General features: G+C 44.9%; 1 protein-coding gene across 1 annotated transcript in view; it reads left to right on the top strand.

Annotated features, from left to right (window-relative positions):
• The window catches only part of LOC121583011 (leucine-rich repeat-containing protein 49), a 42992-nt gene extending 30129 nt beyond the window's left edge, over nucleotides 1-12863 (top strand). The window contains exons 11-15 of the mRNA XM_041899220.2: nucleotides 4097-4331; nucleotides 4560-4745; nucleotides 4912-5021; nucleotides 10679-10841; nucleotides 11287-12863. Coding sequence (XP_041755154.1) covers nucleotides 4097-4331; nucleotides 4560-4745; nucleotides 4912-5021; nucleotides 10679-10841; nucleotides 11287-11508 — 916 coding nt within the window. The 3' untranslated portion in view covers nucleotides 11509-12863. The remainder of the gene's footprint in view (nucleotides 1-4096; nucleotides 4332-4559; nucleotides 4746-4911; nucleotides 5022-10678; nucleotides 10842-11286) is intronic.
• The last annotated feature ends 266 nt before the right edge of the window (nucleotides 12864-13129 follow it).

Genomic DNA, 13129 nt, shown 5'->3' with positions numbered 1-13129 from the left:
TGGAACAAAAACCCACAATTCCCACAGGAAAACAATCAGAATAAATATGGCTCCCAATCAGAGATAACGAGCCGACAGCTGACACTCGTTACCTCCGATTGGGAGTCATCGACCAAACCTAGAAATAAACCCCACAGAACTGCAAACATAGAAATACACCCAAATTCCAACATAACCAAACCAAACCCCAACAAAACAAATACACCCTGGCTCAAATATAAAAGTCCCGGAGCCAGAGTGTCACAACAGTGCATTTAGAATGGAGCAAGGAACGAACCCCTTTTAGTGTGTTAGGATGAGAGTTGGAATAGGAGAATGGCTTGTCTCGCTGAGTGCTTAGCGAGTTTTGTGTGTGTGTGAATGTCTGTCCGTGAGTGTGTGTGTGAGCGTGCGTGCATGCGGGAGCAAGCTTGCGGGTGTGTGTGTGCCCGTCCGACTGCTGGAAGGTAGCCTCTGTTTTATATTTCTTTGTGAGCAGACTAGAGGAAGATTTATTCGTTTTTGTTTCCCTTGAGATATGACAGGAGGGAAGAGTTATTACCCAGAAATCCAATATTGGGGCTGGCCAGAGAATGGAGGGGAGACATCAGTGCCCACATCCTATGTATATATTAATTAAATACAGAGGCATGCTGGGTCTCCAAACAGGTGGAGGGGCAAGCACATCAATCTTCAAGTTCTACTTATGATGAGAGAAGGAAGTGTGGGAATGAGATATAAAATATGATGCCACCACCTCTCAGAAACACTTCAATAAACCACAAGACTTCATTCAATAAATGTTACATCTACATCATGCCAAAGAAATAAAGAAATAGCCTGGTTCCAGATCTGTGTCTACATCACGCCAGGAGAAATATACAGAAATAGCCTGGTTCCAGATCTGTGTCTACATCACGCCAGGAGAAATATACAGAAATAGCCTGGTTCCAGATCTGTGTCTATATCATGCCAGGAGAGATATACAGAGATAGCCTGATTCCAGATCTGTGTCTACATCATGCCAGGAGATATATACAGAAATAGCCTGGTTCCAGATCTGTGTCTACATCATGCCAGGAGATATATACAGAAATAGGCTGGTTCCAGATCTGTGTCTACATCATGCCAGGAGAGATATACAGAAATAGGCTGGTTCCAGATCTGTGTCTATATCATGCCAGGAGAGATATACAGAGAGAGCCTGATTCCAGATCTGTTTCTGCTCTAGCCAACTCATCTGACTATCGTTTTCATGCTTTATTGCAGACACTGTACAGATCTGCGACCATGCTAATAGAGAAATTGCTTTAACAATTTTATTTTTCTTTCAGTTTAGAAAATTATGAAAGGTTCTTCTCACATCATGACAAGCTAAATAACCATGTTTCTTATGTGGGTCTATCATAGCTAGAGAATTGGAGACACATGTAGGCTCATCTACTACATGTCAAATTGATGGGTTATAGCTGCTCAGAAATGGCAGACATCGTTTTGAAGTTCCTGCTGGATTAGTTCCAGATAATAGAATTTTAGTTCAGAGCTGCTGAACACATCAGGAAATGTTTTCCACAGTTCGACTTTCTTCAGTTTGATCATCTTTGTGTCTCCTCTTCCTCAAAGAGGCTGTGAGGGCACGTTTCGGAGTGTTTCAGGAGGGAATTTGGAGGCACCTGGCAGTCTATCAAGAGTGATTACCAGGAACAATACATGACACAGTGCAGAGTGTGCTGATGGCATGCTTCCAGACTTCCCCAGAAAGGGATGAAAAGTTACCATCACTCTTCTTTACTCTATCTACATGTTACCTAGTCTCCTTTCTCTCTCTCTCTCTCTCTCTCTCTCTCTCTCTCTCTCTCTCTCTCTCTCTCTCTCTCTCTCTCTCTCTCTCTCTCTCTCTCTCTCTCTCTCTCTCTCTCTATCTCTATCTCTCTCTGTCTGTCTCTATCTCTCTCTGTCTGTCTCTGTCTGTCTGTCCAACTGCTTTTGATTTAGTACCTTTGGCAAAGCCACCTCTGAGAGGTGTGGCGTGTCCTGAAGATTAGCACCGTCTTTCACTGACTGGCGCCCGTCTGTCTATCGCTGGCCCAGACCTCCGCTACGCTCCATGGGGCCTGGGTCTCCCAGTGTGTGTGTGTGAGTGAGGAGACCTCCAGATAGTAGCTCCCAGAACGAGATGCTTCCCTCCGTGTGGCCAGTAGCACCCCCTTGCTCTAACATCACCACTCACATTCCTCGCCTGCCCCTCGGTGTCAGACGCGGCGCTTCCTTGAAACGTGACACTGTTTAATTAAGATTGGGTTTTACACCCACCGCGTGGTGGGTCGTCTTATATTAATATGTAGGCAGCAACAAGGCCTGCTAGAAAAATTGTTCTCCATGATTGATTTGGACGCTACTCTGTCAGTCACTGCTGGATTCTTGGAAGCGGCTCGTACTGAATGTTAGGATTATCCGGAGGTTGTGTTTATTAGCTAATGTAATTTCTGGGTTGTTTTGTTAAGGTTGGGTTTTCTCCCAGGTTATTAAAACTCTGAGGGGAAATTGAGTATTACAGCAGGCGTTAATGACTGAACTCTGAGGCAGCCATGGGCAGTTCACTGACTCTCACTCACTCACTCACTCACTCACTCACTCACTCACTCACTCACTCACACACACACACACACACACACACACACACACACACACACACACACACACACACACACACACACACACACACACACACACACACACACACACAGGAGGTCCCATTAAGGCCACCAGTCATGGTGGCCTTAACACGGTTTAACACTGTAGCTATGTGACCTTTAACCCTGGTGTCCTGAATCTCTCTGGCTCACATTCACCTGTCTGTGTCCTAGGGCTGGAGTCAACCCTAGAGCTGTAACGCTGCAGCTTGTTAACAAACTGCTCCCTTGTGTCCCTCTGCAGCAGCGGCCTTGATAGTGGTCTTTGGAATTTCCTGCCATGGTTATTACATGATAATCACAAGTCAATCAACTTTTTAATCTCTCCTCTGTTCCAATACACCTTATTTTGTACCAGAACCTTCCCTGTTCTCTTCGGCCCTCTCTTTCTGGGTCAGCACACTTGTCTGACCATCTTTGTATCATCTCTTCTTCCTGTTCTAGCTCACAGTACAAAGCCTCTTTCAGGTTCTCAGACCTTGATCCCTCTTTGTTCTCTGTCTCTGCTTACCTGGACAGCATCTTGCCAGGTCTTAGATGCACTAAAAGGTGCAGCAGACATAGATATGAGAGGAGGATAGGAGTCAGTCCTCAGTCCTCTAGAGAGAGAGAAGTGACCTCCAGGGGATCAGGTTTGGTGTGTGACAACAATGATGGCTTTTTAAAGAAGCCTTGTTTCCCTCCCCTGACTCTGTAACAATCAGCCCAACAAGACTTGGCCTATAGGATTACAGCTTCAATAGTCTCAGGATTAGTCCTCCCTTGTGTTTTCTTTTTCCATGTTCAGCGGTGTTACATTCTAAAGGGTGAAAAATATGAATAGACTGATTAGTTTGTTGGTGTGTGAACTCTAATGGCTAGTGTTGACTGCTGGTCCGTGCAGCCATATGATCCTCTGGTATGCAGCAGGTCTCCTGAGTGTCAGCAGACTGGGAGGCAGGGAGATAGGTCAGAGAGACCCAGGGCAGCTAGTGAGGCTCCAACAGGGACAGAGAGATCATGTCTCCCTGAGACTCACCCTGATTCTCTACTCTCACGACTCCTTATCGGGGAAGGGCACTTCAACTGTTGTCACAGAGAATGGAAAGCAATTAGGCAGCATTGAAAGACAAATGTTACATTCACTTAGCTCTGATTACCCCGCTCACTGCTGTTTCTCTCCCCTCCACTGATTGGCCCATGTATTCAGACACATGTAAACTAAGATACCTTTGTCTTAATGATAGTCAGAGGATCCTGGAAACTTGTGACTGTGCCAGGTGGGTGGAGAGTTGGCCAGGTGGGTATTACTTAATGTACCTGGGGAGCCGCCATCATGTTTCGAATTACCAGGGGCTGGGGGGGGCTGGGCATCCTCCTTAACAAATCAGGTCCCCATCCTCACAGGTGTGTGTGCTGACTGTCTGTTTCTCTGTGTGTTCCAGGCTCCTGGAGGCAGGGGGTGCCAGCGTGCAGAGCCTCTCCCTGTCAGACAACCACCTGGCGGAGCTGGATGGGGAAACTCTGCGCCTGTTTGGCCTCGGGGCCCTGGAGGCCCTGGAGAGAGGCTGGGGGGTCCAGACTGCAGGGGCCGTCACTGTCATAGCCTTCCGCTACATCCACTTTGATGCGATCGTGCCAACACTGCCACGCATAAGGGTCAAGTTCCCCAACCTATCTGTGAGAACACATTTACTACAGATTACATACTGTTCAATAAAGTGTCTTCTTATTGGCTACTATGATAGGAGTCATATTCTCACTATGGTAACACTACTATGATAGGAGCCATATTCTTACCATGGTAACACGTTGGAGTTCTAAACTGAGGGGTCTCATTGGCCAAAGGATACTGATATGGTCACTCATTAACTGGTTTACTGACTTATTATGGTCTCCTCCATATAGCACCTGATTTTCCTGGAGACCAACATCAGCCGTCTTCCCCAGCTGGCTGCGCTGGCCCAGGTGAGACGTCTGGACCAGCTGACCATCCACCCAGAGGGGAACCCTGTAGTCAGCCTTTCCCTGTGGAGATCCTTCCTCATCTACCGCCTGCACCACTTCAACCTGCACAAGATCAACAGCCTGGAGGTAGGATCCACCTTTAACACTCAGAAAAAATCTACCAACATGTTTTGTCTTTCAGCATCTTTGTGCTGTAATGTTCTAAACAAGGTGTTAGCTGATGGCATTTTTCTTGTGTGTGTGTGCGCATTTGTGTGTATGTGTTTGCATTTATATTGTGTGTGTGCACCAGGTGACCATGAATGACGTGATCTCTGCAGAGCGTCTGTTTGGGACGCTGGGTCATATCGCTGCCACCGAGACACCGCGCTGCCGCCTGCTAGTGCTGCTGGAGGAGTCCAGGTGAGCTCCCTACCCACAGCACCTGGTACCTGGCACTGACTGACACACACCTGGTACCTGGCACTGACTGACACACACCCGGTACCTGGCACCGACTAACACACACCTGGTACCTGGCACTGACTGACACACACCTGGTACCTGGCACTGACTAACACACACCTGGTACCTGGCACCTGGCACTGACTGACACACACCCGGTACCTGGCACCGACTAACACACACCTGGTACCTTGCACTGACTGACACACACCTGGTACCTGGCACTGACTGACACACACCTGGTACCTGGCACTGACTAACACACACCTGGTACCTGGCGCCGACTAACACACACCTGGTACCTGGCGCTGACTGACCCACACCTGGTACCTGGCACTGACTAACACACACATGGTACCTGGCACTGACTTACACACACCTGGTACAGCTCTCTACAGAACCTGTCTGAGTGTGTTTTTGAATGTGTGTACTGTGTGCGTGTGTGTGTCTGTGTGTGCGTATGTTAATGAGTCTGTGTGTGAAGGATAGACAAAGCCTGGTATGGAGGAGCCATAGGGAGTTGGTTGGAAGCGGTGTCCCAGGGGTAGGGTGGGTACCTGGTACCTTCCTCACGTTCACATTCCTCTCCCCAGCCAACAGCTCTTCAACTATATCATTCCTGGTCACTGAAACACAGCCATCCAAAGCAAAACACGCTATTGAACTGAAGGGGTCACGCCTCCTCAGCCCTGCTGTAGTGGCGTCTCTTTCAGTGCCCCGAGCAGAGCCTTGTCTGTCAGGAGAATACTGTTAAAAGTTCATTGGCAAACAAAAGGCCAACTGCTGTTCTACTGACTTCCAGTTCCAGTTCCTCTTTCATAACTCATACTCCCTGACGCCTGATATGGAAAGCACAATAATGTATGCCATTTAGCCGACGCTTTTATCCAAAGCGACTTACAGTCATGCGTGCATACATTTTTACATATGGGTGGTCCCGGGAATCAAACCCACTACCATGGCGTTACAAGCACCATGCTTTACCAACTGAGCTACAAAGGACCACACCAATAGCCTGAAGCTGATCATTATTTTCAGATCAACAGTGAAACGGTATTCACTGTGACCTGCTGACATTGCATGATAATGCATAGTTTTGTCAAATAAACATTTTATATGTATAGTATGGTTGATAACATGAACTTCGACCTCCTTCAGAAATACTATTTGAACATTAACTTGATCTTATAAAGAGTGTTTTTATAGACTGGTACAGGGCAGATGAAAACGCTATTGATATGATGGCCACTCCATGGAGATCAAACATGTAGCCTACGGTTATTCATGTCATAAATCTCCCTACTTCCCTGTTGGCTTGAATTAATTCCTCTTTATGAATCACAATACACTTTTGTTGGTACAGTGCAAAATATGTTCTGAAAAGTTGAATGAGTGCCAGAGCATTTTGTGTGTAATGTGTATCTGACTAATATATTGTTTTACAAGGGCTGTGGCTTTGGAATGTCTTTGAATGTGTATATATTTATGCTTGTGTGTGCCGCAGGTATGTGTAATGTACTGTAAATGTACTGTATATCTCTTTCTGTGTGAGGCCTTGAGATGACAGGCCAGTGCATGTCTGTCCCTAGCAGCTGTCGTTTGCATCGTTCGATGTGAGAAACGGACGAGCATGGCAGTTAGTTCAGTTCCCTAATCTGTCCCTTCAGGTTCGCTCTGTACAATTACCCACAACACCCCTGGGCCTTCTGGAGCGGAGCATGGAAGAAATGTCTGAGTATCAAACAATACTTTCTTGTTGAGCTGCCTTATGGAATTCATCCTGTTTTCCCCCAGCTGAGCCCACTGACGTACTCTGCAGCAGCCCTAACCTTTTAAGTCCAGTAATGTGTGTGTATTTGATTAAGGTTTAACCTTCCATATAAACAATGTATAAACTTCCCCCCTCAGCCTCTGCACAGTGCACAGTGCTCTCACACTACTCCCTGTAGTTTGGTCCTTCCAGGAAAACCTCTCCTCAGAGATGGAGAGTGTAGTCCTGTAATAATTAGGATGGGAGTGCACTACAGTCATTAGTGAATGGTTTCAGATCCAGTACAGACGTATAACCCTGAGCTATGCATTATACAGTCATATTTAGGTTTGAACACTCCATGAGGGAACACATATGGTCATGGGTAGGGTAGATATTGCTATGATGGTAGCCAGAGCAAAGGCTATGATGGCTATTATGCTTTTGGTGTATTGCGGTTGAGGACCAAGTCATAATCAAAAGTCCTAGAACATGAGAGAAGGCCAAAAGCCTGAAGAGAGGGATTTTTTGGGGGGGACAGCTTGTCCTGTTGTGTGAACCATCAGGTGATAGTATTGATATTCATATTTGTGATACAATACTAATGACTGGAGGCCAGAAAAGAGTCATGAACCCAATGTAGGAGTGGTTCATCCTTCTTCTAAGTTGATTAAGTTGAGTTGTGGGCTGTTATACTGGGGTGTTTGCTTTCAACCTCCACTCTACTGTACAGTATCATTGTACAGTAGAGTACATGCTCAGCTATGGTGAATGGGGGCTGTTTGATAGATACACACCACTCAGTTGATCCTCTGCCCACCTACACATACAGTGTTCAGGCTCTCTGTCTCCCACACACAACCACACACACTTATCCCAGTAGGTATTTTAGCCTGCAGCCTCCGCCTCAATGACTATTCCAGAGTTCTGGCACCAGCGTTTGGAACATGTTGGTGCAGTGCTGAATTTCATGAGATTAATAATGATGGACAGGGACGTTTGATGTAGCTAACATCCTTTATTAATGTTCTCATCCTGGTTACATCTGTACCAATCCTACTGCTGAAAACCATACGACTGACAAAACGGATGAAAAAGCTGTAAAGATTAACAACATTTATGTAGAAGTACTTTATCATTTCCAATTCATTGTAAGTAATTGTTTGGCTTCCATGGAATTCATGTTGGCACCGCCTACTGTAATAGTATCTGATACCAGAGTCTTGACAGGTGTGTTAATGCGGAGCATTGAGTGATGTCATTTACTATTTGTCGAAACGAGTACTGTGATACTTTGTTATTCCCTTCTTTGACGATGGCACTGCCCCTGGCAGGGTTATTGAATGCCCAGATGCCACAGACATGTCAAACTCACCTGTCCCCCTTGCATAGATGTAGGGGTGCTGAGGGTGAAACATCTGAAAAGATAATACAATGTCATTACAAAAACATTATTATTTGAAAATAATATTTTTTTCACAAAAGTAGTGCAGTGGGTGGGTGTTTACTAGTATTAGCGGACCGATATAGACGTCTGTAGCGCAGGCAAAAACATTGTTTCACTATCTTGCAGGATTCAATAGTTGGAATTGTAAGTGTTGTTGCCCTGTCCCTTTCTCTGTGATTGTCATTCTAATTGAATCCAGAAAGTACAAAACACTGTCCTCAAACATTTACATCAAAAGGTGAAAAGTTATGGGCAAAGACACAAAACATCCACATCAAATTAAAGATTTTTCTTGATCAAATAACATGGAAAACAACCCCTTTTTGTGCAATATTAATTTACCATCCTTACAAACCACTTCATGTGAATGTACATTACTGTATTTTACATAGGCTGGTCATCTACTGTAGGTTTGCACCTGTAGACTTTCCATCACCATGAAGATAAACAATGCACAATACAGTAATTAAGTACATTGAGCCATCAAGTGGTTTGTGATGATGTGGCTCAGTTGTGGGTTAGATTCCCACAGGGGACTAGTACGAAAAAGTATGAAAATGTATACATTTGCAAAGTATTTCAAGAAACTGGAATAATAGTGAAACATCAAAACTATGAAATAACACATATGGAATCATGTAGTAACCAAAAAAGTGTTAAACAAATCAAAATATATTTTATATTTGAGATTCTTCAAATTGCCACCCTTTGCCTTGATGACAGCTTTGCACACTCTTGGAATTCTCTCAACCAGCTTCATGAGGTAGTCACCTGGAATGCATTTCAATTAACAGGTGTGCTTTCTTAAAAGTTAATTTGTTTGAGCCAATCAGTTGTGTAGGGGGAGTATACAGAATATAGCCCTATTTGGTAAAAGAGCAAGTCCATATTATGGCAAGAACAGCTCAAATAAGCAAAGATAAATGACAGTCCATCATTACTTTAAGACGTGAAGGTCAGTCAATACGGAAAATGTCAAGAACTTTGAAAGTTTCTCCAAGTGCAGTCGCAAAAACCATCAAGTGCTATGATGAAACTGGCTCTCATGAGGACCGCCACGGGAATGGAAGACCCAGAGTTACCTCTGCTGCAGAGGATGAGTTCATGAGAGTTACCAGCCTCAGAAATTGCAGCCCAAATAAATGCTTCACAGAGTTCAAGTCACAGACACATCTCAACATCAACTGTTCAGAGGGGACTGTGTGAATCAGGCCTTCGTGGTCGAATTGCTGCAAAGAAACCACTACTAAAGGACACCAATAAGAAGAAGAGACCTGCTTGGGCCAAGAAACACGAGCAATGGACATTAAACCGGTGGAAATGTGTCCTTTGGTCTGGAGTCCAAATTGGAGATTTCTGTTTCCAACTGCCGTGTCTTTGTGAGACGCGGTGTGGGTGAATGGATGATCTCCACATGTGTAGTTCCCACCGAAAAGCATGGAGGAGGAGGTGTTATGGTGTGGGGGTGCTTTGCTGGTGACACTGTCTGTGATTTATTTAGAATTCAAGGCACACTTAACCAGCATGTCTACCACAGCATTCTGCAGCGATACGCCATCCCATCTGGATTGGGCTTAGTGGGACTATCATTTGTTTTTCAACAGGACAATGACCCAACACACTTCCAGGCTGTGTAAGGGATATTTTACCAAGAAGGAGAGTGATGGAGTGCTGCATCAGATGACCTGGCCGCCACAATCCCCCGACCTCAACCCAATTAAGATGGTTTGGGATGAGTAGGACGGCAGAGTGAAGGAAAAGCAGCCAACAAGTGCTCAGCATATGTGGGAACTCCTTCAAGACTGTTGGAAAAGCATTCCAGGTGAAGCTGGTTGAGAGAATGCCAAGAATGTGCAAAGCTGTCATAAAGGCAAATGGTGGCTATTAAAATATATTTTGATGTATTTAACATTTTTTTGGTTACTACATGATTCCATATGTGCTATTTCATAGTTGTGATGTCTTCACTATTATTCTACATTGTAGAAAATAGTAAAAATAAAGAAAAACCCTTGAATGAGTAGGTGTGTCCAAACTTTTGACTGGTACTGTATATCAAGCAATAATTTTTATATTCCACAAGTATTATCAGATTAACTGTTTTGTACAGATAATTATCAGACTCAAGTTACAAATGCTGGTAAACACTCAAATACATTTAGTGTCAAAGAAAATCACAAAAGTAGTGCACTGGGCCTTTACTAGTCCTGTATTAGCGGACCGATATGGACGTCTTCAGCGCGGTCAAATTTGTTTTTCTGCAACAAGAAAAACAGCACCCCCACCCCGAAACTACTTCCCCCTTGTCTCAATCTCTCTCTCTCTTTCTCTCTCTCCCTGGATCTCGTTCTCTCTCGTTCTCTCGCGCTCTCCCCCCTCTCTCTCTTTCCCTCCCTCCTTCCCTGCCTCTCTCTCTAGGAAGCGTCAGCTGCAGTTTCTGTTGGAGGGGCGTGGGCGGCGTGCAGGCTTAAGCCCAGAGGAGCTGCGTGACAACGGCAAGCTGCTGGGAGAGGGCCTGAGCAGAGCCCTGTTCAACTACCCCAGTAGAGGCTGCTGCAGTGTGGGAGCAGAGAGCCCCGAGGTCAGCACTGTCAGACTATCACTGTCTGTAGCCTGGTCCCAGTGGTGATGACTGCAGTAGCAGAGTGGGAGCAGCCAGTCTAGCCTGGTGGTCCCAGATCTCTTCCAGCACAAAGAGATCTGGGACCAGGATAGACTGGCTGCTCTCACTCTGCTACTGCAGACATCAGCACTACCTGTCACTGTATACCTGATGCTTCATACTGTATTAGATTTATTGAGGGCATGTTTTATACATTTACAGCAGTAAACCTCATTCCTGCTCCTTGAGCAGTGAAACACCTGATTTAGCCAATAAAAGTATTGAAGACAGTGGCTCTCCTGGAGAAGAATTGAGGATCACTTATTTACAGTGTAGCATGATTACCATCCAATAGGATGATCAATGGAGACTTCCTCTCCCCAGTGTACATGCTAACCGTCCTCTGTTCCCTGGATCTCCTCAGGAGGGTGCTATGGAGTCATCATCGGAGCGCGGAGCCATGATGGAGCAGTATATACAGGATCTGGTCCAGAGGGCATCTGACACCAACCTGAAGGGGGAGTCCCTCCACAAGCTGTGGCCCTCCATGTTCATGGAGATGGTGAGAGACTGTGTGCTGGAGATGAGGGACCGACCGGCCTTCCGTCAGGCCTGCCTCAACAGGCTCTCCACACAGGGAAAGTGAGAGGGTGAGGGGTAGAGATCTGGTAAAGCTCCATAAGAGCTACAGTACAGCAAACTGGATACTTACTGGACACAGGTACAGCATACTGGACACATACTGGACACAGGTACTGCATACTGGACACATACTGGAAACATGTACAGCATACTGGACACATACTGGAAACGTACAGCATACTGGACACATACTGGACACAGGTACTGCATACTGGACACCTACTAGACACAGGTACAGCATACTGGACACCTACTAGACACAGGTACAGCATACTGGACACCTACTAGACACAGGTACAGCATACTGGACACCTACTAGACACAGGTACTGCATACTGGACACCTACTTGACACAGGTACAGCATACTGGACACCTACTAGACACAGGTACAGCATACTGGACACCTACTTGACACAGGTACAGCATACTGGACACCTACTAGACACAGGTACAGCATACTGGACACCTACTAGACACAGGTACAGCATATTGGACCACTTCTTCTACTACAGCATATTGGACACTCTCATGCTGCTCTGTCTCACCACGTTAACCTGTCTTCATCATCACGTGGTGTCAGCCAGTCAAGTCTTTGGGAAGTTTTGGGTTTGATTTTTTTCATAACTGGAAAAATGTATTCTGTTCGAAGATGGATGTGGATTGTTCTTTTAAAGGCTTTTTTTTTTTTTTATGGGGGGGGGGGGGTTCTCACCAGCCTGCCTCATAAGCTTGAATCCACATTTTTCATGGAAAAGACAATATTGATGTTTGTTCTATAGTCTGTTCTTCCTATTCAACTTGATTCCAGGATGCACAGCGCTATAGAGCTATATACTTGAGAAAGTTATTTTGAGCGTGCATTGTCATCCCTAAGGAGGAACACTCTTTGCACTTTAAAGCCTTCATAAAGACCCTGTTCATGATCTCCAGCTGAAGATTACAATGAGTGTCTCTCATTGAGGCTAGAATGATTGTGTCATAATAACCTCATCCTCTTCTTGGTGTTACTCTCTGACTCTCTGCCTGGCGTGGTGACAAGGGCACAAAATACACCTTTTCTTTTAGGACCACACATTTTCTGTATTGTACTTAGTATTAAAAGATTCCCTAACACTTCACTTTTCCATGTTTATTGCTGCTGTAGTGTCTCTGTTGATCAAGAAACCATGCTGCAGGAAATGTATTCTCCATCCATCAATCATCAAATTACTCAAAGCTAATGTTTTGACTGACTCAGACGATTTTGCACAAAAACGTATCATCAAAAGTTCTTTTTTTTTGTTACATTTATCTCTTCTGACCATTAAACCCTAAGTATGTTATTACTATATTATACCACCTCTAGCTCCTCTGATCTCTGACTATTAACTGAATTATTTTGGACAGGGGTGTCCTTTTGAAGAACAGCAAAACAGTGGGGGAAAAAAGTATTTAGTCAGCCACCAATTGTGCAAGTTCTCCCACTTAAAAAGATGAGAGAGGCCTGTAATGTCCATCATAGGTACACGTCAACTATGACAGACAAAATGAGAAAAAAAAATCCAGAAAATCACATTGTAGGATTTTTTATGAATTTATTTGCAAATTATGGTGGAAAATAAGTATTTGGTCAATAACAAAAGTT

This window comes from Coregonus clupeaformis, unplaced genomic scaffold, assembly GCF_020615455.1.
Source record: "Coregonus clupeaformis isolate EN_2021a unplaced genomic scaffold, ASM2061545v1 scaf0529, whole genome shotgun sequence".
Classification (NCBI taxonomy): domain Eukaryota; kingdom Metazoa; phylum Chordata; class Actinopteri; order Salmoniformes; family Salmonidae; genus Coregonus; species Coregonus clupeaformis.
The sequence above is the reverse complement of the archived record's forward strand: the minus strand, read 5'-3'. Positions and strand labels throughout refer to the sequence as shown.